We start from the raw sequence: 27,828 nt of genomic DNA, 5'->3' as shown, positions 1-27,828 counted from the left end.
GTCAAATGTGCTACACGCAGTCTGATACCCTCTTATATCCGGATTTAACAGATTGTTTTGTTTCCGCTTCTTTTTACTCTAACTCTCGTTGGTTAAAAAAAAGTGTTAGGGGGTGTTAAAAATAACATTTATCCACGGAGTGGTCTCTAACACGCTCCATGTGTGGGTAAGGACCTTCTCACTTTTCTCTGATGCCAAATGACACCTCATGCGTGTCTTTTAGATGCCAGCAGCTTTGACAAAGCGTCAGTATTTGACGCCCTGGGAATGAGAGCGGGCTAGTACATCTAGACCTATTTTTGGGTGCCTGAGGTATTTAAAGCAGCACTGCAAACCTTCAGTTAACATACGGACACTGCAGAGCATATCTTGGCAAAGACAGGCATGACCAACAATACATATTAAAAGCCAATTCAAAGTTTTTCTGTGTAGTTCCTTCTAAGCCGGACTTTGACCAATCAGAATTATCTTTAGTATCTCTCCTATACTGGAGCCTTGATTGAACTATTCCACAGTCCAAGTGAAGATTAAAAAAAAAAGGTCCAGTGGGAAGAAAATATATGCTTCAGTGGGCAAATTAGAGATTTCCCTCCGTCCGTCATTATCGTTTTTTCTCTACCTGAACTCAGGGTTAGTGGAGAGAGTGTGAGGCAGCACTATAGACCCTGCAGCTCATCAACTCCATCATCTTGCCTGCAGCTGCCTAATCATGCAGCTTTCTGGTCTTCAGTACAGACAGACAAATGCACACACACACTAGCTGCAGCAGCGAAGATAAGGCGGACCGCGCACTGCATGCAATTAAAGAGGAGCTCTGTTATCGAGGTGTTCTCGCGATCAGCTAAGGTCTTAAGGGGCTTCTCTCCCTAAAGCAGCAAGGGTCAGCTTCTTCTGGCTGCAGCTTTAAGTTTTAAAGTCCAACACCTCAAAAGGACTCAGAGTAACACATCTGACCAGAAGCCAGCTCCAATCCTCAGCCAGGACGCGGCACGTTTAACCTCCTCTGCTTACCAACACGGACAGCTGCTTTTTATTTTTTTATTTTAAGAACAAAGAATGTGAAATCACTAGCAAGGGGCTTCCTAACGGGAAGAAAACTTATACTCGAGTATCACGGGGTAGACTTACATTCTCGGACATCTCCAGAACAGCAAGCACAAAGAAGATGTATTCCTGGCCATTCTGAAGTTGCTTGTTCTCAAAGTCCCCATAGATCTTGCCATCTCCCAGGGTGAACTGTTTGGGCAGGTCTTTGAAGTAAGCGGCGATATAGGCTTTGGGTTCTGCCTGCCTCTGGAAACGAAGGCCCCTGCTCGTTCGGTTTATCTCCTTCAGCAGCTACAGTGAGGAGTGAGAAGCAGACAGTTGATAACACACAGGCACACGTTCCAGTACACACATGAAAACAAATCCACACAAACCAAATATCTCTATCTAGATTTTTTTCTTCTTCTTCTTCTTCTTTTCCCCTGATCGCTGAGCTGAAAACGCTGATTGCAAAAAAAAAAAAAGGCCGGAACATTACAAGAAAAGATCAATGACTTATTTCGTGTTTTTTTGGACTACAAAAGATTGTCAGATTAAAAGATTGTGTGGATTTCCAGCATATAAAACAGCTGAGGATTATCCAACAGCTTCAAACAGTAAAAAAGACACCAAATTAATTCAAAACTTACACAGCTCAATTATTCTTCTCTTGCTGATAGCATCAGAAAGATTTTTTGATGAAATATGGAGACAAATAGAAGAGAAGAGTTTTCTGTGTTTGACGACTACTGTTATGCGTTTTTAATTCTTTGCCTTCAGTTCGAATGAAAGATGTGTAGAGCTGGATTATATATATTGAGATTAAATTAGCGACATGTTCAAATTCACGTTTAATTTGTGCTTTATTTGTTTGCCGTTTTTCCCTCCTCCGTTGCCTCCTTGGGCGATTCGTTTTAGCGCTTGTGACTCTAATAGGCTGAAGGACTGTGCCCTTCGTACGAGCCATCAGATTTTAAATTTCTGGTACAAAGCGCGGATGATAATTATGCTAATCGGGCCTGGCTAGTTGTTTCGTCGTCTGAATGCATATCCACGGCCTGTGCGTGTGTGCGTGCGCGGCTGTCATTCACTTTAGAGAGGGTGCGCTCATTGTGTGTGCTCTGTTTTGGCTGCGGGGCTGTTGGTGCTGCCCGATAATGTCTTCAATCATCTCTCCTGTCAACACAGCTAAATCTAGCTGCCCTTGGGAAAAGTTGTGAAAAGGTGAGTGCCAATATTGACAAACAAATAAATTCTGACAGAGGGGTGACTTTTGGCCAATCGGTCAAGGCTACAGACACATCGGCACGAGCTGGAAAGCCGATACCAGATGAGACACCGCGTGTTTTTCTTTCAGCCTTCCAGACACGTGCGACATCTCAAGATTTAAAAATTGAGGTATAATTATCAAGATTCGATTTGCGAGTGCTATTCTTTGCCAGCCTGCTTTCAGCCAGCGATGTTATTCCTCGAATTGAAACATTTGCTTACACATACATCAATGCATAGCCCAGACCCCCCCTCACCCCCCTCGAATTATCCCGACTGGCTAAATATAAAAGTTGTCAAGTGTTTTGCGGATATGCAGGTAGCCTAGCTTTGCCTGGAATGAGAAGAGACATGAAGGCCTGATGCAGCTCTTCAGGTAATTACCACAGACATAAAGAGGAGGAGGAGGAGGTGGGGATAGGGGTTTGAGTTTGCAGTGCACTTGATGGCTACTTTATGTTCTCATTTCCATATGAACAGTGCTCTCTGCAGCTATTTGCGTCAATCAGCGGGACTCATCTGCTGTTCTCCCAGCCCCTTATTTTTTTTCCTAGTTTGAAGGAAAAGACGTGTGTGGGCTGCATGTGCGCAAAGTTTATAGGGCTCGTTATGAAGCTGAGTATAATAAGGAGATAAAAAGAAAAAAAAATTATAGCCATTATAACCAATTATGACAATTAAAACCAGATCATCCTTTTCAGCATACCTCCTCCAAATTCATCTCGTCAGGACTATCCCAGGGTTTGAAAAACTTGCCGGTGCGCTGCTTCTTCAGAGGTACCACCACGATATAATAACCCCTGGAAAATATAAAGTGTTATATAAATACAAATAGTTCTGGACTGGGTGGAGTCAGTGGAATAAACAACACGGCAAGAAGAGCCACGGCAACGGCTCCTTCAGTGTCTGTCCGTATTAGAAAGCGTAGTCTGCTGACCAGAAAACAGTGCAAAGAGACTAAAATCATGCTTTTAGCAAGTTACATGATCTCTTATCATCTGATCAGGGATTTCTTTTCTGCATTAATTCAAGCATGTTCATTGAAGTCAGGCAATATGGTTATACCTCGGTTAGGCCCCCTGTGGGCTAATTAGGAGAGCTCAGCAAAGCGAGATGGGTTTTTCATCTCTTCATCGGGGTGGCAACAGAGATAACGACCTCCTGCCAGATTTGGGCTTCCTGGTTTGGGCGCTGCTCTAGCTAGCATTAGCCAGGATAGCAGTGTGGCCAGCTAATGGGAAACTAATTAGCTTAAGCTCTGGCGTGGGAGATAGTGGTCCAAATGTAACCACCGATTTAAAAAGGAATAAAGAAAACCCCAAGATGGGTTTGGAGCTTCAGTCTGCAATCGGATGTGATCCTTGGCCTTCTGACAACCCTGGGCTTTGTTGAAAGGCTGTAAGAGACTTTATAGGGCTTAGAGGAGTGTGCTTAAATGAGCCGGGGTGCTCCACTGTGTAATGACTCAGGTGAAGTGGATATTACACTGAAATGCAGGGATGAATATAAATGACTGTTTTGGAAGAATTACCCCTGACAAGGTCAGCTATCAAGTTAACTTGTTTATTTCCATTCACAGAGCAACAGTAGGAAATACAAATCAGTAATGTGGATGGGGGAAACGAGTTAAATATCCAACAAGACACATTTTGATATACTACCCAGGTCAGGAAATTCAGAGTTGACTCAGGAACGCTGCTCCAAGCTAATCTGTTGACTTATGTTGTTATTATGTGTTTGACTGCATAGCTGCAATGGATGTATTGTATCTCACTGATGGAGCTCAATTCGGGACTGAAAACAATACTTCTGATCTATGCAGCACTAATGAATCAAAAAAATAAAAGGAAAACACATGCGCACGTTTTTTTTCTGCTTACCTTACTCTCTCAGAAGTCTCCACTGCAGGTAGCTCCACAGTCACCATACCGTCTGAGTTGGTCTTGTCGACCAAATAGGGTTTGGTGCGGAGGACGTCCGGGGCCGTCATGGTGGACACGCGGTGCTGAAGACCTCCCGCGCTGTTGCCGCGATTGGTCAAGAGGAAAGAGTACTGAGTTTCAGGCTGAAGACCCGTGATTAGCTTCTGGGTTAACTTCCCATCGACCTCCACACTCTGCCCGTTATCGTAGAGGATCTGTAAAAGGATCATTCACTTGAGGTTTCATGTAGAATACCACATGATTTCTCATGTAGTGTACATTGCAAGTATTTACAAGGCTTTTTGTTGCGTGCATATGAAAGTGCCATACTGAGCTAGGCAATGCTCACAGTGAAAGGTTGAGCAGGGTTGTAGGTGTCTGGAATTTCCCATGTCAGCAGCACCGACGACTTCATGGCAGCTTTCACGTGAAAATTTTTTGCAAACACTGCTAAAAGAAAGGGGGAGCACGTGATTTAGACACAAAACATCCTCTCGCTCTCTTTTTTAAAACAAATCTACCGACAGAGGTCCCACATCGTTGCTTACCTGATGCCTTCTTTAAAACCAGGCTGAAAGCAGCAGTACTACTCTGAACTCAACACTATCCTCTTACCTTCTTACCCACCAGCTCTTAAAATTAATGACTGACCTTTGCTTAACTGACAAGACAAAGAGACGTACATACTTACTCCACGTGCATTTCTTAAATGACTGTTAGATTAAAGAGACTAATGATAGGGCAGTATGTCAGAACCAAAGTCTTCGGGTTGACTCCGTACTTTGACAACTTCTGCCTTTTGAGGTTTTTAGGGAAGTGATTGGAAAGGGCAGAGCAGGGAAAGGTCGGCTTGTTATTGTTATTTTTTTTTAAAGGGAAAGGCCTAAAAAAAATTCAGGGACTGGTCCTACCTTGATCCACAGGCTGTGTCCTGAATTGGACACTTGGGCTATAGGGACCAGCGCCCTTGCTGGTGAAGGCACACATTTTAATATCATAAGTAGTATCGGCCCTAAGGCCATCCAGGATGACTGTCGACTCCGGGGCAGTGATGAAGAGTTCTGAGGGACTGCGCGGGCTGTTGATGTCCTTGTACTGCAGAGCGTACTTCACTATTTGCCCGTTTCGTTCTGCCAGCAGCACAGGTTGCCAGCTAACCTGAATGGTGGAGGTGGTGGCGCCCTCCGCTTTAATGTTCTGAGGGTAGCCGCTTGGAACGTCCTCGTTTGTGGTCACTTCTTTGACCGTTTCTTCACCAAAGCCCACCTTGTTGCGCGCCGATAGGCGAAAAGTGTAAGAGGCTCCCTTGTGGATCTCTTTGGTTGTGTAGTGGTTCTCTCTCTCTGCGAACTCGATAACAGTCAGCGGATCCACATCTTTACGGCCAAAGCGGAGACGATAGCCTTGCAGGGGCCCGTGAGTTATTGCTGGGGGATTCCACTGGAGGAGAGCTGTGCCCATGTTGGTTGTACTGACCTTAAGCCAAGGTTTTTCAGGAACTAATAGCAGCAATGGAGAAAGGGACAAGTTAGAAATATTTGTAGCACACAGGCATTCAGTGTTAGTCAATCTACAATCAGCTATGTCTGTCTTTAGTGTGGCATGACGCCGTACAAGAGGCGTTTCCTGTTTTTTTGTTTTGTCTGTTTACGTTACTACAATAAAAGTGCCTTCAGCTTTGCCATGTCATACCAGTGGGTAAGACTTATTGTTTCTTAATGAGACAGTAATTAGCTGTATTCGTGCTCACTGACAAGTGTAAATAATGCTTAGGATATTACATAATAGTTAGACTGTTATTAGATGCAATACTATAGCATTGCAAAGTGGAGATGTGTCAGCAGTGATGGTTCTGTTACCTGCACCAGTGGTGGTGATCAGCTTGGGCTTGCTGCGTGCACCGTCGCCCTTTGTCGTGAAGGCTGCGACAGTAACAGAATACGTGGTCTCAGCCTGCAGTTCTGTGATGATCATTTCCTGCGAAGACACAAGTCTTGAGTTGCAGGATGCTCATGTGTTATTATGCAGATGCAAGCAAACAGAAGTGGGATGTGATATTAAAATAACCTTCACGAACACATCCCTTTAGCATATGTGAGGCAGCACGCTAAACAGCTGGCCAAAGATGCAGATCGAGAATCCCAGCTGTAGCCAAGCAACAACACAATCAGGAACAACCTTTCTTTCCAATATTTCCAGTGTTTATTATCTTGACTTCACTGTCAGATAAACAGCTCTTTGCAAATCATCTCTCCCTCCTCGCTGACAGGAAGAGACCCTACTGAGCGCAGCAGCAGTTGGCTGGGGGTGTGACCGGGCTGTTCGCCCAGCGAGATTTACCCCTTTGGTGATGGTGGCAACTTTTCTGTCTGTAGAAGGTGAATTGTGCTTGATCAGCAGCTTCTTTTAAGCCTAGTCGAGTTTTTATCAGAAGTTTAACCATTTCCAAACATACTACACGTGACTATTTATCCATTTGCACATGAGTAAACCACAATAATTCAAAGCGCCAACACAGTTCGACATCTTCAAGTTAAAAAGTCACCAAAAATAAACTAAAACGTCACCCCCAACCAGATGGCTGCACCTCCCTGAGCCTGGTTCTGCCAGAGGTTTCTTCCTGTTAAAAGGGAGTTTTTCTTTCCCACTGTTGCCAAGTGCTTTCTCTGAGGGGTTGTTTGATTGTTGGGGTTTTCTCTGTATTTTCTCTGTATTATTATTTGACCTGGTTTTGACATGCTGCATCACATATACTTCAACTCTAGGCATGTGTGATTTGACAGGGATCACAGTGAAAAGCTTTACGTAATAAATAACTACAAAAGTTCAAATTTTATTTCATGTTATATTTTGTTCATCAGCACTTGCAGTTTTTTAAGCTTCAGATGAGCTTCCTTTCTGCAGTTAATAAAGATGAAATAACGCTCAACCTATTAGTTATATGTACGTATGTACATATGTACGGTCATGCAGAGGGTGACAGCAGGAGAAAACATTTGTATTTCGTGAAGTTGAGCTACTCACATGATCAGTTGTATCATCATATTCCCACTGATTTTGAGATCAGAACATGGAGAGAAAAAGAGACAACAAATAAGGCATAGACACTAATCACTGGAAATAAAATGCACACACACACACACACAGTGTTTGTCTACAGCCACTAAATAAATTAAATACAATTTTTTCATAGAATATTTACAGCAAAAGCAGAAATGATCATCCATATACAGATAAACAAGCTTGTGTGTCCAACTGAATTCTCATTAGTGGCAAAACAAGTTACAACTAAGCTGAATAAATAATCAGGCTTACATAATAATAGTTTGCAATTGTGAGTGAGAAAAACATTATGTGTCTCAGATGCGGTGGCTGGCTGAGGGTGGGGTGGGGGTGTTGTACCTGGGCATCATCAATCAGGATGTCCTTGATGGCTGGCTGTCCTGTGGGCTCCCCATTAACCATCCTGACATAGTGCACCTGGTACCCTCGGATCTGACCGTGCTGCTTGGTGGGCATCGGTGAGCGCCAGATCACTTTAATTGATGAGGAGTTGACAGCCTCCACCTCAACTTTACGAGGTGGCCCGCTAGGAACTGGAGGAACACCATGGGATAGAAGAAAAAAGGTGAAAATTATAGAGAACCCCTTCACCCCCTTTTTTTTTCTCTCTCTTTTTTTTTGAATCTCGCCCAAAGCCGTAGCGCAAAATGCTGCAGTGACCAAAAAAATAAAAAATAAAAATCACAAAAGTGCAGCAAACTGCAACAAGCACTGCATGACATCAATATTTCAACAATGGTAAGGAGGGGGGGTAAAAACCAACCGCAAAAACAGGTCTGACAACTGACCTAATGTCGAAACATTAAAAATGGGTAGAGTGGATTTTAAAAACATGGAATAAAAATGCCTTTTTGCCAAAATAGAAAAGTGGAGCCAAAGGAGGCTTCAAGAGTTTCGACTGCTTGAAGCACGGCAAGAATTTTGGCTATGGAGCAAGGAGAAAAAAAATGGGTTAAAAATGACTGTATCACATGACGAGAGACAAAAAAAAATCTTTTTAAAAAATGGCCTTCAAAAAAAAAAAAAAAAAAAAAAAAAATCTTCCACCTTTTGTTTTGCCCACTGTCCTCAATTTGTCAAGTTCTCAAAAAAAAAAAGAAAAAAGTGAAAAATATGATGACATTCGGTAAAAGTTTCAAAAATGACAGTTGGGACTGGAAGTTTGGAGGCCTTCTGCTGAAAATGCCATACCATGTGTTGAAATTGAGCAGCGTACGGGGTGGGGGATATAAAAAAGCCAAAAAATTGTGCTTTTTGCAAAGTGAGTTTCTTTTCTTTTAAAAAAGCATTGTCCAAAAATAGGGTTAAAAGTACTGAGTGTCGACAGTCATATTAGAAGCAGGCAGAGAGGGTAGAAGAGAAGAGGGAGGTTTGTAGATATAGGCAAGGCTGTTAGTATTTGACAGGGTAGGTTAAGAAGGGTAGACTGGAATTGCAGCTGGAGCTTTGTTTTAGCGAACACATACCATCCTCCTCTGTGCGGATGACCTGCGGCAGGCTCTCCGGTCCTGCTCCAACATCTGTATGAGCAGTGACAGTCACACGGTACTCTGTCCATTTTTCCAAGTTTTCCAAAAGGTACTGGGTGCTTTCTGGAGGGATGTTGACGATTTGACGAGTAGTCGTGTCCTCTCCTTCGGTCGCAGCGTACTGGATGGCGTATTGCGTTATGATCCCGTTTTGTAATTCGACAGGTGGTGGCCGCCAACTTACCAGGATGTTGGTGGAGCTGGGGCTATAGCACTTGACTTCCTGAGGTGGGCCCGAGGGTTCTGGTTGTCGGGTTGGATTTGGAGCAGGTTTTTTGTTTTTTGGGGTTTGGTTTTGGTGGGTTTTGGTGAGGCCATTCATTGGGTTGGATTTGGGTTTTTTTTTTGATTTTGTGTTTTGAAAGGAGTTTCAGTTTTTTGTTTTGTTCGGGGTGATGATGGTAGAATTGACCAAACCAAGGGAAAAAAAGAAGAGGGAAATAAAATGATAAAAAAAAAATGAGGCAAAAGCACAAGGACACGTGGGTAAATCAAAAACATTTCAAATCAGTGAAACGTGGAATACACAAATAAAGGCAAAATGAAAGGTAACGACAAACACAAAAGTGTACCAACTCGTGATGAATGGATGGTGGTGACTGGGAAAATTAAATGGACTGATTTACCATATGTAACCTACCTTTGTCATGAACAACAAAAATTTTATAAAAACAAAGAAGACAAAAATCACATATTCTAATATTCTTAGATCCCGTAAATATGAAAGAAAAAAAAAAAAAGCTACACCTACTTCAGATGACATTTAAGTTAAACCATTTTAAAACAGACTAAGAAAAATTTGGCAAGCAGTTACCATCAATCCAAAAACATAAAGGTTGATGCTGTAACTATTTTTAAAAATAGAAAACAAATATATTGTGTTTGTCACCAACCTTTCCGAAGCCTGTTGGTTTGTGGTAAAAGCCTGATTGTACAACAGAGAACTTCCCAAGGAGACATGACTGATTTATTAGATTCTGATAACATTGGCATGCACTGTTTTTTCCAAGTTAACTACATCATTTACTACATCATCTGAGCCGAGTTAGAACTTGTGATCTTTTATACCTACCTGATCCCTGCCCTTGTCTGTCAAAGCCCTCAGATTTAGGTCAGATACACAGAAGTTTCCTCTTCTTTTTAACAACATTCATTTATTTTTCTATAAGAAATCTAAGGCTGGTAATTCTCTGCATTTCCAATTTTTGTTTTTACCCCCCTCCCCCAATTTTAACCAGCTGCATAAATCTGAGGTCTTTCGGGTGAACATGTCCCTAACTACAAAGGCAGTACTCGCTTTGAGCTTTCTATGATATTGAAACTCATGAACGCTCTTCGTTCAAATCTGAATTGAGTATTAAGGTGAGAGTTCTTGAAGAAAATGGAAAAAAAAGTTGCTTTGGTTCTCTCCGTTGTAGCCACATAGAAAGCTCAGACAGACTCCAAAACATTTCTATTCTCTTATTTTTTGGCTGACATGCAATTTCAGGAGACAAGGCTTCCTAAAGGCCAGCTATGCCCTTTCATTTAGGAGAAAAAAAGGAGACACAGATGTGGGCATTCACATAAATAATTCAAGGCTTTATCATTCATTTACGTCTGTTTTTGCACAACAAAGGTGGAGAGCCCGCAGTTTTTTTTATAACCTCGTCTCCTGACTTTACAGGAAAGCCCCGGGTACACCGCCCATGCAACCTTTTCAAAGGGGGAGGGGGATACAGCATGGTCAGGTAGATTTTGTTACACTGATTTTCCATTTTAAGTGTTTACAGCTTTGCTATTTTCAAATGCATCAAACATTTAAAGGGGGAAAAAATCTTATTTGGTTTATCTGTGCTCAGAAGGACCTTTCTGACATTTTTGTCACATCTTCGATTTTTTATTTTATTTTTTTTTGCGGCCCACATAAAACTTTGAATGCATTTGAAAATGTGTTCCTTCCCAGATAGTTTCAACCCTGTCAGATAAGGAAGAAGACCTACGTGTCTGTGGAGTTTCTGCAGAGATTTCATTGGTGTAAGCTCCAACTCCGTGTTTACTTCGGGCAGCCAGCCGAAAAGTGTAAGTAGTGAAGGGCTTCAAGTCCTTCAGTAGGTACGTTGTTGTCGGCTCAAAGCTGACTCGTTTCTGGGAGGAAAGGGTGGCATTGTCACTTTGTGTATAAGATTCGTTAAACTACAGCAGAACAGAAAGAAAATCAAACGATAGGTTTTACTAAGACAGCTTTAATTTGAGCTATTGTCTCACTAAAGTCACAGATTTTACCAATAACAGTTATATCCATAGTTAAACCTCTGAAATAAACAATATCTTAGAAGTGGAACAGTGGAACAACTTCATATTCATGCATTTACTTGGTAAGGATAGATCAACTATGCAGACTAATAACATGATAAGTAGGCAAATAATAATATTATTAAACACAATAATCCCAAAAATGGTTAGAACCTTATTAATGTGTTAAGGAGCATTATGGACTCTTAAGTCTTAACAAAATAGCTTAATATTAGAAAGTAATTACCTCCTCTTTGTCATCTCTCTTTCTGTATAAAAGCTCGTATCCTGTCACTTGATTTTCTTGTCCGGTTTGCGTCTGAGCGTTCCACGACAGCAAAATGCTCGTTTCTGATTTGGCTTCTCCTTTGAAGTCGGTTGGTTGGGACGGAACTGAAATTAGAGTGAAGAGATGAATTCATTACTCGTCATGTCTTGCACTCTCCACTCTCATCCGAATCACGCGTGCACACACACGCCACTTGGCGGTTGAGTTATTGCGATAGTCTTCACAGGACTTTTTCGTGAGACATAAACAACGAGGCATTTGAATCGCTCCTTCTCACTTAAGATTACTGGCTAAACATGTTTTTCACACTCAAAATTTTCATTGCGGGGTTAATAGTAACGATACTTTTTAGCAGCCTTTTTCCGGTTTTGTATTTTCATTCATTGTCACTTTGGCGTTTTTTTTTTCTTAATGATTTAAAAACAAACCCACCTCCGGTCTTTGCAATGATTTGAAGATCTGGAGAAAGAGGCCCATCACCCACTGAAGTGTAGGCTAAAATTTTGATATAGTAGGTCTTATTTGGGATGAGGCCCTGAATGGTGGCAATATTAGACCCCCGGACGATCTGCTTCTCCCAGTGGTTGGGGTGCTGGCTGGGATCCATGGTGTAGTAGACTCGGTAGCCCGTGATCTGTCCGTTGGCCTCCTCTGGCTCATCCCACTGGATGAACGCTGTGGTGGCGCTCATCATGTGACCTCGGACCTGCCTCGGTGCGGTGCTGGGTGCCTGCTCAGCAGTTTTGGCCTCAATGCTCTCGCTGGGTGGCCCTCGGCCGATGTTGTTTACCGCCACCACCCGAAACTCATAGTCGGAGTAGGGGCTGAGGCCCCCGACGCTGTACCTAGTGGTGGCTACGCCATCAATCTCTTTGTACAACTCATCCGAGTACTTGGACTTGTGCTGGATGATGTAGTAGGAAATTGGTTCAGGGTTGCCAGAGTCCCAAGCCAATGTTATGCTTGTGGCTGTGCGCTCTTCCACTACAGGAATACCAGGAGCCTTGGGCAACGCTGTGATGATAATTATGGAATGAATATTAATAAAAATGCAAAACACACAAAAGTCACATATTGGTAGAGGAATTTATTTTACATGCCGTAGAGACTTTATTTTAATTTGTTGATGGTTGACTTTTATTTATAACTTTCATTTACCAGACCGCTGCACACGAAAGTGATGAGCCACAGTGTATGTGGAGTCATAAGAGACTGTGTTGTGCGTATTCGATTAGGTGGGTGGATAGTCTTAATATTACTTTAGTTTTCCTAGTTTACAGTCGTGTAAAAAAAAAGAAGAAGAAAAAAGCGACATATCATCTAATGAGTGAGATTTAAGGCTTGTACACTCCACGTTCGGCATTTCGGAGCGATGTTGTCGTTAATCTTGGGTTTCCCAGTGTTTATCACTTTAATAATTAAACAGGTAAATTTATTACTTTAATTCCCCACACTGTGGCACATGGCAAAAAGATATCAGGGCAATAGATTGTCTTTATACACCATCTGAAGTATGCTTTTGGGGGAGCTCCTGCCAGAGGGTTATATTGTGACTAATATCTCTGTGTTATGTCTTGGAAAAACAAAGCTGAATGTCTGTGTGCGTGGCTCTGTCCCCGGTGTGCTCGTAAACATGGCGGCACCAATCGGGGGTATCTTTCTGACACACTGCAGTGTAGATATGATTACGCACAGATAAGTACCATGTCTACACCAAAGTATACTCACTATGTTTCACCCTCTAACATGCCCCCTCCTTTCTTACAAATTGCTCGCAGAAATGGTGCGCTTTTGGCGCTGTAGCTCTCCAGCTGAGAGATAAGCACTTCACTATATTCTCAGCCTGGCATCTAATGCACCGAGGCTGGTGCCAGGGCTTGTCTAAAGCTTTAAGGAATCCTCTACAGATGACTTATCGTGGCAGTGTGAGGTAAATAAGTTCCTTTAAAGCACTGCCAGTAGTCGCTGCTCGGATAGATTACTAACAAATATTAGCTGCAAACTGGAGACATACTGTATTTTGAAGTAAATACACACTCTAAGAAAAGCTCTTGAACTGAACTATTAATACATTTGCCTCTAGCATTGACATTTCTATGAAAATTACAGTCTTTAATTACAGTATTAGAAGAAGAATTAAAGGCACATGTACCTTTCACTGTTATCTGTGCCGCAGCCTCTATCACCCCGAGGGTTGACATGGCTACACATGTGTAATTGGCCGATTGCCGTACGTCCGTAAGCTCCAAGACGTTACGTCCAATGGGCATATCGTCTTCCGGCGTAAGATCCTCAGCTCCCATCATCCACTTGACATATGGCATGGGGGAGCCCACAGCTACACATGTGATATTGACACTGCCGCCTGGCATGATCTCATTGTCTGTAGGTGGAATGGAGAATCGCGGTGGCACCCGTCGCACTAAAAAAAGACAAAAAAATAGCATTAAAACCAGGCAGAATCTGGGGAAACCTTTACAGAAAAACGGCATTCACCCCAAAAAGAAGAAAAAATTATTTAATGAGAATATTAACAGACTCTTAAATGTTTAATAGTGTCAAATTCTGTAAGATTTCTCCATTTATGAATGTTCTCATGCGATCCGAGACTTCGATTAAGTGGCGAATGGATTAACAACAACACAAGCACCATGCACAAAAAACTGCATCACCATCAGTACAGATGTACAGAACTGCACAAAGTGCTGGAGAGTCGACAGCACTCCACAGTTGTATGCAAACAAACAACTTTCAGGCTGCAAACTTCCAGCTGATGTGAGACAATGTGCCGCATCACATTCTCACATCACATGGACATGTAGGTCATACACTTAAAGGCTTCACGCGCGACAAACGGCAAAAGTGTCTCGTGTTTTTAAGGTCACTACAATGCACTGTTAACAATGCTATAAAGATGGCTAAAAAGGTAACTGACTTTAGACTGTGGATCTGTGCTATACACCTCAGATAAATGTGAAATTTATTAAGAGGAGTAGTTATACTGCCGCTCAAAGCATGAATAATTACAGTTAGTGATCCTACAATTCAATCCATGCCTGGGAACGAATCAAAATCATTTATGATGCTAATTCAAACTGTTTTCAGTATGACTATACGCCTCTCAGTACATTTTGACAGAAAGGGCTAAGAAACGTCATTCAGTTTGACAGCTGTGAAATGATGTGCCATGTTAGGGATTTATAGGAAAGGATTCAATCCTAAAAGGAGGGTAACACACTTAAAGATGGATGCATCTGCAGGGTTCGAACAATGCATTGGTGCAGCCAACTTATCGGTCAATATCAGCTATTGGCTCTTATATCGGTATCAGCATATATAATGATGTTGCATAATTTGTCCACTAGAGGGAACTCTGCAAACAATCAGCAGATTAAAGACTTCTTCTAAAAAATAAAAGCTTATTAAATAAAAACTACTAACAAGGAGTGATAAATAAGTAGGCATAAGCAAATGTTACAGAAATCTGTCTGAAAGAAAAGTATCAGCCGATATACTGTAGGGTTAAATCATCAAATATCGGCATTGTATCTGCTTGGGATCTGGGAGGGAATATCCCCTTGAAATGCTCAATGTAATGTTACTTTTTTTCTTCACTAATACAATGAAACTAACGAAACTAGTTTTGCAGCACATCAATAATGCACTATAATGTGCTATTCCTGCAAAAATGTGATACATTTCACTCTTACGGCAACTCTTTTTAAAAATATTGTTAGATTAAATTACTCTTAATTGTGCAGGTTTGCTCCAATAAAAGATGAATGTTAATGTGTGACGCCGGTAACACATGAATGGTATCGAGGCCTTCTGGAGGAGAGCAAGAATCAATCATGCATACAAGAATAATGTTGGCTTTAGGAGGCCACCACATGAGGGAGTCTAGGGAAAGGGGGCTGCGGGGGCAAAAGAAGCAGTAACAGGGTCAGAGGGAAGACATTGTGTCACTCGGTGTAAATGGAGAGGTTAGCCTGACACTGTTACACTGCTCTAACTGCGGCTAGCACAAGCTAAGGGAGAACAGAGAGCCACAAAAGAAGATAACATCATCTTAGCGCTCAGGTTTATCCAGGGGACGTAGGCACAAAGGAAATGAGGCTGGTGCTACCAGGTGCTGTTGTACAACTTCTAGCAAGGATTGAAATAAAACGTAAAGTCAGTGTTACTGCTCATGGAATTCAAAATAGATTACTCAATAAATTATTTAGCAAACCTGGAAGAAATAAATGAAAGAATAAATCACTTCTAAAGATTGGAATATTTGCAGTTACACTTACGCTGAGTCTAAGCTAGTTACTTGTGCTATATTTGACTAGAACTCAGACGTGCTCTTGCAGCTGCCTGCTACTAATTCACAAAGCCCATTCTGTTGAACAGGCGGCAGCTCTCCAGACAGGAAATCTAGGGGAACTGCTTGCATTATTAAATACAACGTTTCTCTCACTCAATATTTAATTAATATCCAATTGGATCACGCTCCCCACAGACATAATATTATCCTGCTCATTTGAATATCATTACATTTGTCAAGTCTTGTGGATAACGCTCTAAATACATCATTCTTTCATGACTTCCTGCACAGAAACATCCTCATCTGAGGAAGTGGATCATCTCTAAGGGCAGGATTGTTTTTAGAGCTTGATGCCTGCCTTTGGTTCCAATTACAACAAAAGGTGGATTTCGCTTAAAGATGCTCTTATCTGTGACAGACTTCTGTTAGAGGGAAGTTTTTGTGTAGACTAAGGCTTAAACTCTTGTATGCAGAGAAACATTTGACATCCATGTGAATGGAGGTGGTTTTAGTTCTAAGCACCGATAAATGAAAGACAGCGATCTTCCTAATGCTGTTTGTCATTTAGCCCCGTTCTTTTCTTTCTTGTTTTTAACCACCTTACCCTATTCCCCTGCTGTGCTGTTAGTCATCAGAGAAACCAAGCAGGAACACTGACAGGGTAGGAGCTGGGGGAAAGGGGTGGCTAGTCCAAACATTAACAGGTGACCATGCAAATAGACCGTCGGACAGATGCAAATATCATTCCTAAAACCCCACCTCAAGATGCAAAACATGCACCACCTATTGGACAGTCAAGCAAGGACCAGAGGCATTCTCAATGGGAACATGGACACTGAATGTACAGCAGAGAAAAATAATATTCAAAGAAGCAAAAATTTTTTTAAAAAAGGCTAAAGTAACACATCAGTTTTTTTATTTTAAATGTCTCTAAAATGTAGCTAAAAATAATAAAAAAAACACTTGTTTCTGTTGTGTTCAAAAAGTAAAAAACACACCAACCTTCTCGCAGCTCTGAGGGATGTGGGGAATTTGATGCAGAACAAAATGAAATAAGGAAAGGAGAAAAACAAGGGAAACACAGAGAGTAAAAAGGCCATGTTTTAGGTGTTCAGATGCTACTTGAACAATTAGAAGGACCTTCTGTTTGGAGGGCACAGGAAGCTGCTTGCACCCAAGAGCACCAATGTTACCAAGCAAAGTCTTAACCTGTCTAATTTCAATCCTCCTAAATAAGAAGAAAAAAAAATTTGTCTGCTCAAGTCATGTGGTTAGCTTCAAATATAGTAAATATTAATGAAAGTTGATTACATAGCTTATAAAAAAATACTTTGAAACTATAATTAATGAATGCTACCCATAGGACTAAAGAGCACTGTATATATATATACATAAATATATATATATATATATATATGTATATATATAGGTCCTAACATGGAAGGTTTCTAGATTACTGGAGCAAAAACAGTGGGTTTTGTATATAAAAGGAAAAAAAGCTTTGCATACTAAGTGCAATAAGAAGTAAGTAAGAAGAGTTAGACCAATGAGCTTTATCTTTCAGAGGCTGTGCAGCTGTGACTGTTTTCTTTTGTCAGCTAATTTCATCTTTATTGCAGGATAACAAAATTCACAACTGTTACATAATGAAATATTATATTCCAGTTTAAACTCTTGAATTTGGTGTTTTAACATATTCATCGTCAGCAGCAAAGGTAATGGGATTAAAGGTGTCCTTCCATTGTTGACCAGTGGGTAGAAAAAGGAGCTGTTTACTGCTGGGAAAAAAAAAGTCAGGGCTGATGGAGGGGAGGGAGGACGTCCGCCTCCAACAGTTAGGTTTCAAAAGCAATTAGTAGATAAAAACAGCAAGCAGTGTTAGATTCAGGATAATCGAGAGAAAAGGGCCAGAAACATGTAAAAGAGCACTTTAGGTTCAAATCAGTGCAGGTAAGTCAAGTGCAAAAACAAAAAAACAAACCAATACAAAACCTAAACTTAACAAATCAAGCATACTTACAATAGAGTCACACGATGTGGCCCCTGCAGACTTTATTGGCTAATTTTAAAAATTCCTCTTGAATCGTAAAGAGAAAGTTAATGTAATGTTTGACAGAAGCATGCTGGTGGTGCTTAACGCGCGCTTCCTACCTCTGACATATAGGTTTGCTGGGGCAGAGTAGCGGGTTCCATCGTTGTTGGTCGCCACGCATTCATACTTCCCCTGGTCAGACTCTTCGCTCTGCTCTATCTGGAGGGCTCCTGGTTGGGAATAGCAAACGGGGTAGCAAAGTATATTTGGTTAAAGCTATGTCGTTAGCATCAAGTTCACAAGCAAAAAAGAACCAAACAAAAAAAACAACAAACAAAAAAGCAACGGGCTCGTTTGACCTCATGGAGGTCAACGTCAGCACCCTTCATTTCTAGATTTCTTTGTCCTTCTAAGCATCAGTAGATCAGTGAAATGAACCTTATAATTGATCGATATCCAATTAAATGTATGAATAAAATGTTTATAAACTATATAAATTATATTCGATCATTTATTGTCACAGCCTGATCCACTGGCTGAGGTGAAATCGAGACTGTGCCACTGCACTGTAAGTGAGGCAAAACACTGCGATACAAATAGTTTCCTTCAAGAAGCCTAAAGTAGCAACACGAGAAAAGAAAGGAAAAAAAACACATCGTCAACCAAATCCAAAGGGAAAAAAAAAGAAAAATAACACCAAACTCAGTCGCTAATATATTTACCCTCTTGATCATCTCTCAAAAAAAAAAAAGAGAAGCTTTTTTACCTATAGGCTCTAACAAGACACTCATCCTAACGCCAATGGAAAAAAAAATGTCACTTTGAAAAATAGGGGCAAGCCCGTCAATGTACAACATATCACTGGACTGGTCAATATGGGGATGAGTGATACTACTTCAGGGAAACATGGATCAAACAAAAGAGGTTTACAGTATAAGAAAGCAGCATAACAAGGGAAGACAATTGAACAAAAGAATTTTAGGTATGAACTTTAGCATATTCAATCACAAATCAGGTGTATTATTCTGCCTGCAGAATAATTTGGGACTTCATTTAAGTGAAGTGACTTTTCAAAAAAAATGCAGCTCGTACCAAAAAATTGAAAAATGCTGCTGAGACATCTGGAAAAAATGTAATTGAACGTATTATGCAAGGCAAAAGCACCATATAACCCTCTGTAACAAAAGTTTTGACATGCAAATCTTAGCGAAGAAATGTATGTCGACACAACTTACAACCTTCTGACAACCCTTAGCTGAAAAATAAAATGCAATTGTATTAGAAGACAAAATTCAAAATACCGGCCTGAGCCGACAAGAAGGTAACCAGCCACTGCTTTAGCTTGTGAAAGCTACAAAAGACACCCATAAAAATCCACCAATGGGATCAGCAGTGTGGTGTCACATGACCCAGGGAAAAATGGCTTTATGCATCAACAACTCTCCGGCTCCATGTCACACGGCAAAAATGAGCCAATCGGGTCCTCGCCAGACTCTACTTGTTTGCCTTCCCAAACCCTGAAGAAAAAAAGTCAAAAAGTAAAATAGTCTCCAAACCCAAGAAAAGTAAGAAAAATAGGTGAAAGAGAAAAAAAGCACCGTAGAAACTTTATCAAAAAAGTGGTTGTTTGGGCTTTTTTGTAGAGGTACAGGAGAGGAAAGCAAATAGAAGAAATGGAAAAAAAAATAGTTTGCAAAGATAGAAAGAATTCTTTGGGAGAAAAAAGCAGAGGAGAGGCAATGTTGTCGTCAGCACGCCTGCGTGATTCCACAGCATCTGTGCATATTTTTAGTGCTGAACAAGAACAGCTAAGGGGGAAAAATGCTTGGTTGTTTTAGTTGGACAAAAAGAGGGACACATGATTCGCTATGGCCAAAAAGAAAACAAAAATGAAACGTAAAAAAATAGAGTTCAAAAAAATAATTGTCATTGGATATGCTTATTCGAGCCAGGGCAAGCATATCGCAACTGAGCTAAACGGGCTCTTAAAACGAGAACACAAAGAGTAAATAAAGCGTAGACAGAAAAATGAAATACGAACGTAGTCAACGAAACAGGACAAATAAGAAGGAAGGTCCATATGAACGAAATGGGATTCGGTCTTGGTAAACAGGACAGAAATGGAGGTGATTCAAGTGAATGGATGGATTGACAGCAAGAATGAATTTGTATTATTTTCATTCTGTGAACGTCAGTTCAGCACTCTTACCTCTTATTGGTGTACCACCTGGGTGGATAATATGAATGCAAATAAGATTAGAAAGAAGAAGCATTAGTACGTGTAGATAGAGGCTGGGGGCTTTGGAAGAAGAATCAAATTAGATTTAACAGGGTACGTAAATAAAGGTACTACAGGAAAAGAGAAAGGAGAGAGAAAGAGAATAAGAACTTTTTTTTTCTGTACTCTACTGGCAAAGAAAGACAGGATTCATCATAGAAAAATCACTGGTCAGAGAGACACATTGGTGTACCACGGGGAAGTGCCATTTTGGAAGTGGCAATGGCTTCTGAAGACCATCTACTGAAGGGAAAGACTTTCAGGACTTTGTGGTGTGTAAGCTTGAGAGCAGAGATACTTAAAGAAAAAAAAGTGTGATCCCTTTGCTTGACCTGAGCTAAGAAGAGCTGGTCACCTCTCTAAAGGTTCTTTAAATTTCCATGCCTAAGATGTGCTGGTGTTAAAAGATTAAGTGAGTAAGCGGTGGGTCAGTAAGTGAGTTACAAACATGTGAGGACAGATCATTATCCAGGTCAGTATATGACAATGCTAAGCTAAACTTTGGATAACCGCCAGATTGGGTGACGCTACAGCTGGTAGTGACAGGACACCGTGGGGTGAGGGGAGAGTGTATGTGCCTCTAGTAGTAGCCCTGAGACTAAACTATCTGTTAGTAAAATGCATGCCATGCATTTTAATAGTTGTTGGAACATGGAAATTAGTGGAGGTGATGTGCGCTTTAGAGCTAAGCACTTACCAAAGGATTCTGTAGATTTAAAAATATAGAGAGAAGAAAGACAGCATAAGAATATGATTATATTCTTTAGGTAAGTTTAGTTAACAAGGTTTTGTTAATGCTTTATAAACTCTGAGTTGCACGTTAGCAAAAAGGATTAATGCTACACAGTTCTGTTGAAAACAAGTAGGCAAAGAGGTAAGGTTAACACGATGATTTAACAAAGAACAGCTGTGAAATCTGTGAAGACAGGGGGTCAAACACACAAGACTTAAAATTTAAGTAGTTAGGTTAATGCGCTGTTATTAGCTGCTAAATAAAGTTACAGGCTATATGTATGTATAAGTTCTATATTGCAATATTAAAATCAAACTTGAATATATATATATATATATATATAATGAGTATATTGGGGTGTGTCACAGGCAAAAAAAGCAAAGCTGGCATCTAAACATTAAAGCAAGGACTGCTAAAGTCAATGAATCAAGGGGCTGGGGGGAGAGGGAAAAGCTTTACGAAGTTTTACGCACTACTGTGGCTGAATAGTCTCCAAAATTAAATGTATTTCTTAAAAGTAAAAGGCCTTAAAAACAGCAAATATCTACCCAAATTAGTTTAAGATACCTTTTGGAAAGTAGAATTTAGACAAAAGTACATTCATTTGATTTTTTGGGGGAGGGAGCGTGTTTTCCTGTTTTAAAAGTATGCGCACTCCGTTGCAGATTCTGAATGAAGCCGAATGTTGAATATTAATTGTTAAAAGAAAAGACATAAGAACATGAAGAAAATGGTTCTAAAAAATTCTGCACCAATGCAGTGGAAAGGAAATCAACAGAAAACAGCAAAAGAATTCATTGTAAAAAAGTCACAGCAGTGAGCAATGAGGGCAGAAGTTGGGGCAGAAGCCAGCAAACACAGAGGGAGGGGGGAACAATCCCAACAGCCCATGACAACACTGGAAGACAAAGGGAGACACACAAACGGACACAACACACCAGGGTGTACAGAAAGTAGAGGACAGGAAATAGTAGAAACAATGCCATTACCTACAAAATTAAAAGCCAAATGAGAAGTTAAATTATGGGAGGAAGAAGTGGATGAAAGAACAGAGGATACAATAGGGGGAGCAGATCAGATAGAAGAAAACAAGAAAGAAGACTTCCCTGTCCGGTAATTAGATTTTCAGCAGAGGAAACCTACCTGATCTGAGCTGTTTAATGCGCCCATTGTTGTTGCTGGTGTTGACAGGGAGGAAGTCTTTGAACCAAGAGATATCTGGGTCTGGGTTGCCGCTGGCAGCACAGAGCATGGTGGCAGTGCGTGTTCGCTCCACAACTTTCAACTGTGGGCCCATGTCTATGGTGGGGAAACCAGGGGGCAGCTGGTCCTCTGCAAATAGGTTATACAGACATTGTGGCATATATCAGAACTGAGCATAGCATCAAACCTTGTGCTAGGGAGGGGGAAGAGATAATTGGAAAATAAAAGAAGAAAAAAATATTTAGCATTTAAAGAAATAGCTTGTATATATATAGCAGCATTTTTGAATGACAAATACGATACAATAAGCTAAAGCTAGCAGCTAGTTAGCTTAGCGTAAAATGTTAACAGGCAGCTACTGTAAATAAACCTTGGCTTAAGGAAATAAATGAAGAAAAAGGAAAGAATTTTATAATAGGTAGCTTAGGTAGCTTGGGGTAAATTCAAAATAGGAATCAATTATATGTTTTGAGTCTTCATGCTAAGCTAATTTAAGCTAAGTTAAATGACTCCTGAGAGTAATAGATATGAGAGCGATAATAATGTCATCCATCCACAGCATATAAATGCCACTCTTTCTTTTCCTGGGGGAAAGGATGGGGCTTCAGTGGCTACACGTGCAGCAGAGCTTCGATGTCCTTTGGTGATGGCAGGTGGCTTTGCCGTGTTGTAAAAGCTGTCTCGTTCCCACGCACGTCTCAACTTTCTGATTGAACAAGGGCGAGCAACATCTTGCTGCCGTTTGAGAAGTGAAAGAAAATAACTCACGCTGCACTTTTGCCCCAACCATGTTCTTTGAGCAAAACAGAGAAAATCAAAGCCCAGAGCAGTTTTGTCTGAAGCTCACAGCTCCCAACAGGAAGTATTTTCACTTTGAAGCAAGTGATGATCTCTGAGAGTCTGCAGACTCAAACACTGTCTACACCGCAAGATCCCCCATATGCAAAATATCTGCCACTCTTCAACGTTGGCTAAGTCTTAACCTGCGAAACAAGACCTGCTTACTGTCAATGAGGTTTATGTACATCTTTAAGTTTTGCTTTCCCTGCTGCGATATCGCTAACTAGTGTCTTCTGTTGCTTTCGTAAACGGCACCTTTTTGGAAACTATTTCTTCATTAAATTTTCATGAGGCAACATCAGACTAGAAACAGCTTTGAGATGCTATAGTCTGCAGCACAGCCAAACGACAATTATGGCTGCCTTCCAACAATGCTTTTGGGTATCTGGCATGAGAAGCCACCGCCATGGATAAATCTTCTCAGAAACACACAGTATTGCAAATGAGTGATTTCAGACTGTGCTGCAAAAGTTTTCCAATGCAACTCTGCGTCCCCGACTGAACTGATGTGTAAGGTAAAGATTGCTGCATCTTTGAAAATGGACAACTATAGGTTTTTTAAAGCGTTTTGATCATTTCCAAGCCTATGGAGTGCACTCACTCCTTTTAAAAGAAGTTGTTTTCTTTGCCAATATGTGCTTTTAGATATACAGGACATCTTGTCAGGGTACAGACATGGGTGGCATCTGGTTTCTGGAACTGGAACAATGACTCCAAATCCTTTGGGTTCTCTGGGTGGAGGTGGGGGGTTAATTGGGCTTTTCTGGCATATCCCATCGAAGCTTGTGTGGATTGGGATCTGGGGCGTTTGGAGGCTGGGTCAAAACCTTGAGCACCTTGTTCTGCTGTCAGGAGGCCTCTGCCATCAGGGAGTGATGCTGAAATTGGTATATAGTTAAGCTGTGTGTCATACCATGCAGTTAAATGCCAGGAAACGAGGATTCCCAGCAGAAAGCTACATCGTAGGGTTATTCACTTTACCTGTCAGTAGTTTTAATTTTGTGGCTGCCGAGAGCATACGTTATCTTTATCATTTCCAGCTTCCATTAAGGTAATGAAAGATGCTCTGGCTTTACTCTTGTTAAACTTTTGCAGTTATCTGGCATTGTGTCTGCTTGTTGTTGGCACAGTACAGATGCTCGTAAAAACAGCAAGCACTTAATCAAATCGCCTCCGTCACACAGTGGCCTTATTTAATTAACATTGTAAATACTAGAAAAGTATACAAGAAAAAGAACAGGGCTGATTTTTGGATAAAGTACTTAGAAATTATTCAAATATTATTCTTTTTCCCTTGGGAACTTGTTTTTGCCATGATTCATAACCCACGGAGGGTGGCTAAATGATTGATGTTCAGTCTATTGTTTTTTTAATGTTCATTTAATAGTCTTCAAGAACTATTAACATTTTCCATCAGGATATATCACCTTAGAAAAAACAGGTCTACAAATTAAACACTGACTCAGTCTGAAGTGTTTAGAAGATGCAAACAGGCGATACAAATCTCAGTTGTCATTCCCATAAATATAAACTGGTAATTCTGTGTGAGTTTGGTAAAACATCAACATAAAAATGTAAAGAACGGTCACATATGTTTAACTATTGATTTTGCAAAAAAGGTGCAGTACTTGAAGTCTGTGCCAAATTTGGTCCCAATCACTTAGCTCCAATAAAAGCTCTAGGTTAACAACTATCAAGGAATGAAAGAGCAGTTTAATGTGAGAAAGTGCACTGCTCATTCAAATGAAGAAAGACACGGAGGGAGGGGAAATGAATTAATTGTACATGGTAGCTCCTGTCCAGGCTCCCTCCAGCCTGTTCAAGGTCGAACAGACAATTAGTTGATTCTACAGTGAGTCCAAAGTATACCTGATCAAACACAATAGCCAGAGGCAAGCCTATGAGCAGGGATGCGTGTTGAATATAGTAATTAGATGTGACAATCCATGCGAATTAAAATGCAACGCTCACGAGATTGCAATGTATTCTAAAACAAAGTGCTCAAGAGATCATAATTTAGCTATCCTGTAAGTTGTTAAGACTGTTCTCGTGCTGCAGCTTTAAGGACTGCAAAAGAGGGGCAGGGGACATTTCATTTTAAACTGTAAGTGGTGTACTCTGCAAAATCATGAGGAATCACAGCCGTACGCCTGATTCAGCCTACTGATTAACTACAGTATCACACAGAAGAATTGTGTGAGGGGGAAAAAAAATGTGGGGTCAAGTGAACAACGTGCACTTTTGCCAAACCCATATTATCTAAATGAGTGTTACATTTCGCTAAACCATATTTTTAGTGCAGTCAGCCGGTATGCGTCCAGACAAAATTAATGATTTGTTACAAATAGTTCTGGCCTCGTGCATGTGTTCCCACTTTGGCCAGAAATGTAATTTACAGCTGCCTCGTGAACCCGCGCTCATCAAGAATGGTCACAAAGTCACGACATCGACAGTGAGCTATCTGAAAACTTTCCTCGCACAGATCCCAAACTTTAGATACAACAAATGCAACTACATTCATATTCTCAAGCCGCTTGTAACTCTTAGCTCTACCCTCATTTATTTCATAGTGAAGTGAATTACCATTGTGATAATAAATAAAGGAAGGGGAAATTGAACACAATTGGAGGCTGCCGCTGTGATTAACAACTCATGTCAACAGAGCTGCTGCAGCGTTCTCCTTATAAGGCTAAGAGAGCAAAATTAAATCACATTAATTGCTCTTTAATCGCACATGTTGCACATTTTTGAAGAACGTGGTTTATTGACAAGGCATTAGAGGTAAAGACTGAAATAATTAGTCAAGCAGAGACCAAGTGGTTTGCAGTTTTTTCGACTTGCAGAGATTGTCAGTAAGGAGCTGTTTCAGTGCCACTTAAAAGGTCTCAAGTGCATCCTGTCAGGGGGGGAAACTGGAAAAGTTTGGGGCGCTTGCATTTGTTGTTGAATGTGTAGGCTGGGGTGAATACATTATGTCCTAGGTGCCATGAAAACAGTGCTAAGCCGCTCTGTGCAATAAATGAAAGTCAAACCTGAAGGGTGAAATTAACAGGTAAAAAGCGGAATGGTTTTTACATAATTTTTCTCGCTCGCTTATTCTACCTGGCTCCGGACTGCAATCTCAAGGACACCCTAAGACAAGGGCACTTCCTGCTTTACAGACCCATACTGTATATTCAACAATGGATCTACACACTAAATGAGATGGAAGGGAGAGAAATGCTGAAGTCACCTTCTAAAGAAGTGCTGAGCACTGGTGCTTGATATAAAAAGACTCCCAATGACAATTTGCACACATTAGCCACTGCCAGGCTATCAGGCCATATGAGTGTGTGTTGCCAAGTATTGGATGAGTATAAAAAGGACATTGGCTCAAAAAGTACCTCAGTGAGCAGATTTCTGCAGAAGACATAAGGCCATTGGACATAAACTCACCCCATTAGCAGATTATATCTATTGATCACTCATACAGAATACGAGCATAACTGAAATCACATTTTCCTTGTATGACAACAGGGGCCATTAAAGTTTCTAAAGTGTTGCTTCAGTACAGCAATAAATTCAATTTTTTTTGTCATTTTTCACTTGTAACTTAAAAGATTTAGTGACCAGACTGACAAAAACCCTTTTTTTCAGGATTTAATTAAATAGACTTGGTGTAGTCTGAACTGACAGAGGCGCCGTTTAGCCAACCAGTTCCTCACAAGTGTACTTTAGTTGATGCAACACCGAGGTAGCTGTACAAGGCGACGTTTACAGTGTCTTAGAAAACTAACGTGGTTAGATCTATGGACACGAATTCATTTGTGAGGCATGGGGACCTGCACATAAGGCCAGAAACGCTGCCTAAATTTGGCATGCACTTACCTGTTGACAGCTGTGTGACACTGGGTTCAGACATCAAAATGAAAAGCCTGTTTGTTTCTCCTGATCAGCACCTACACAGGATCAGCAGACGTTCAACCGTGTCTTCGCTATCACTTTCATTTATCCGGTGAATGTCAAGCTGTGCACACAGCACAGGTTTTTTAACAAAGCAACGCTGCAGTGTGCCAGTGTTGCCTGGCATTGCATTTAGTTAAGTTAACAGCTTCGCCGCTTTAAGCAAAGTAAGTTTGACAATTTATGTGTACTAAATCTTGATAGTCACACACTGGACTAGAGATGTCAAGAAGCTACACACTGTTCTAAAAATAACCAAGAAGTAGCACACATTGGTTGTGAAATGAAGTGTAAATTTAAAAAAAAAAACAACACATTCCCCATATCGTGAGTTATGGATGCTCTTTTGTGACACTGAAATCACATTTGGCAAATCACAGCTGGCTCCAAAAATACCCGACGAAGGAATCCGAGAAGAAAATAAGCCTTTGTTGCACTGGACTTTCCAAGTAAAGCCATAAAAACATAAACCTTTCCAGTCACATTCTGGCTTTAGTTCTGTGGTTGCTGCACAAGGATTGGATTTGGTCCGACCCCTTTTCTCCCCAAGCGGAACAAGACTTTTCACCCTCGTGGTTGAGGTTATTCTTCGGGGAAAATCCCCCGAGGACATAATAAGGTATATTTGTTGGACATATTTGAGTGGATACAATCTCCTCAAAGAGGCTGTCACAGGTCACTTGCTGTGGCAGCAGCACGGGAGTCTGTGTTTTGGTATCCCGTCTTCGCAAAAGATTGTCAATTATGAACGTGCAGGAATTCGGCTCAGGTGGACGTCTTTAACTATTTACACCACTTCTTGTCGTCGTCCTAAAGATGATTTTTGCCCAATTCAGGAAATCCATCTGATCCTCGCAACCCCTCCCAAGATGAGACTAGCAGAAAAGAAAAGAAGCCGCAAAACATCAACCATGTTGAGTGTGACAGTAGTGCTTATTTTTCTCAGCAGTCTGAGCCCAAACCATTTTTCCCACCACACCATAGCATATAATTTGAAGTTGAGGGATACTGATTAAAAAGCTGTTTCAATGCTCCAAAATCCAAAACAAGTGAGAAAGAAGATCAGAGAATTTAGGAGGGTTAGAGTGCTAATCATATTAATCATACAGGGATTTTACT

At 40.9% G+C, this 27,828-nt stretch overlaps 1 protein-coding gene across 39 annotated transcripts in view; it reads right to left on the bottom strand.

Moving 5' to 3' along the window:
- Positions 1 to 27,828, bottom strand: part of ptprda (protein tyrosine phosphatase receptor type Da) — a 408,815-nt gene that overhangs the window by 30,167 nt on the left and 350,820 nt on the right. For 9 of the 39 annotated variants that reach the window (XM_084924268.1, XM_084924283.1, XM_084924276.1 and 6 more), the window contains 18 exons: positions 21,868 to 22,056; positions 20,689 to 20,697; positions 19,923 to 19,940; positions 17,833 to 17,943; positions 16,684 to 16,695; positions 13,525 to 13,794; positions 11,805 to 12,386; positions 11,331 to 11,476; positions 10,792 to 10,936; positions 8,747 to 9,052; positions 7,620 to 7,813; positions 7,242 to 7,268; positions 6,077 to 6,194; positions 5,129 to 5,716; positions 4,567 to 4,667; positions 4,176 to 4,432; positions 3,002 to 3,095; positions 1,129 to 1,338 (listed from right to left, as the gene is read on the bottom strand). In XM_084924268.1, coding sequence (XP_084780394.1) covers positions 1,129 to 1,338; positions 3,002 to 3,095; positions 4,176 to 4,432; positions 4,567 to 4,667; positions 5,129 to 5,716; positions 6,077 to 6,194; positions 7,242 to 7,268; positions 7,620 to 7,813; positions 8,747 to 9,052; positions 10,792 to 10,936; positions 11,331 to 11,476; positions 11,805 to 12,386; positions 13,525 to 13,794; positions 16,684 to 16,695; positions 17,833 to 17,943; positions 19,923 to 19,940; positions 20,689 to 20,697; positions 21,868 to 22,056 — 3,377 coding nt within the window. The remainder of the gene's footprint in view (positions 1 to 1,128; positions 1,339 to 3,001; positions 3,096 to 4,175; positions 4,433 to 4,566; positions 4,668 to 5,128; positions 5,717 to 6,076; positions 6,195 to 7,241; positions 7,269 to 7,619; positions 7,814 to 8,746; positions 9,053 to 10,791; positions 10,937 to 11,330; positions 11,477 to 11,804; positions 12,387 to 13,524; positions 13,795 to 16,683; positions 16,696 to 17,832; positions 17,944 to 19,922; positions 19,941 to 20,688; positions 20,698 to 21,867; positions 22,057 to 27,828) is intronic. The other 30 variants (XM_084924272.1, XM_084924288.1, XM_084924273.1 and 27 more) reach the window with 14 other exon arrangements.

Source organism: Perissodus microlepis, chromosome 3, assembly GCF_051167445.1.
Source record: "Perissodus microlepis isolate ML-2025 ecotype Zambia chromosome 3, ASM5116744v1, whole genome shotgun sequence".
Lineage (NCBI taxonomy): Eukaryota > Metazoa > Chordata > Actinopteri > Cichliformes > Cichlidae > Perissodus > Perissodus microlepis.
Note: the sequence above shows the minus strand (reverse complement) of the source record. Positions and strands in the feature narration are given on the sequence as shown.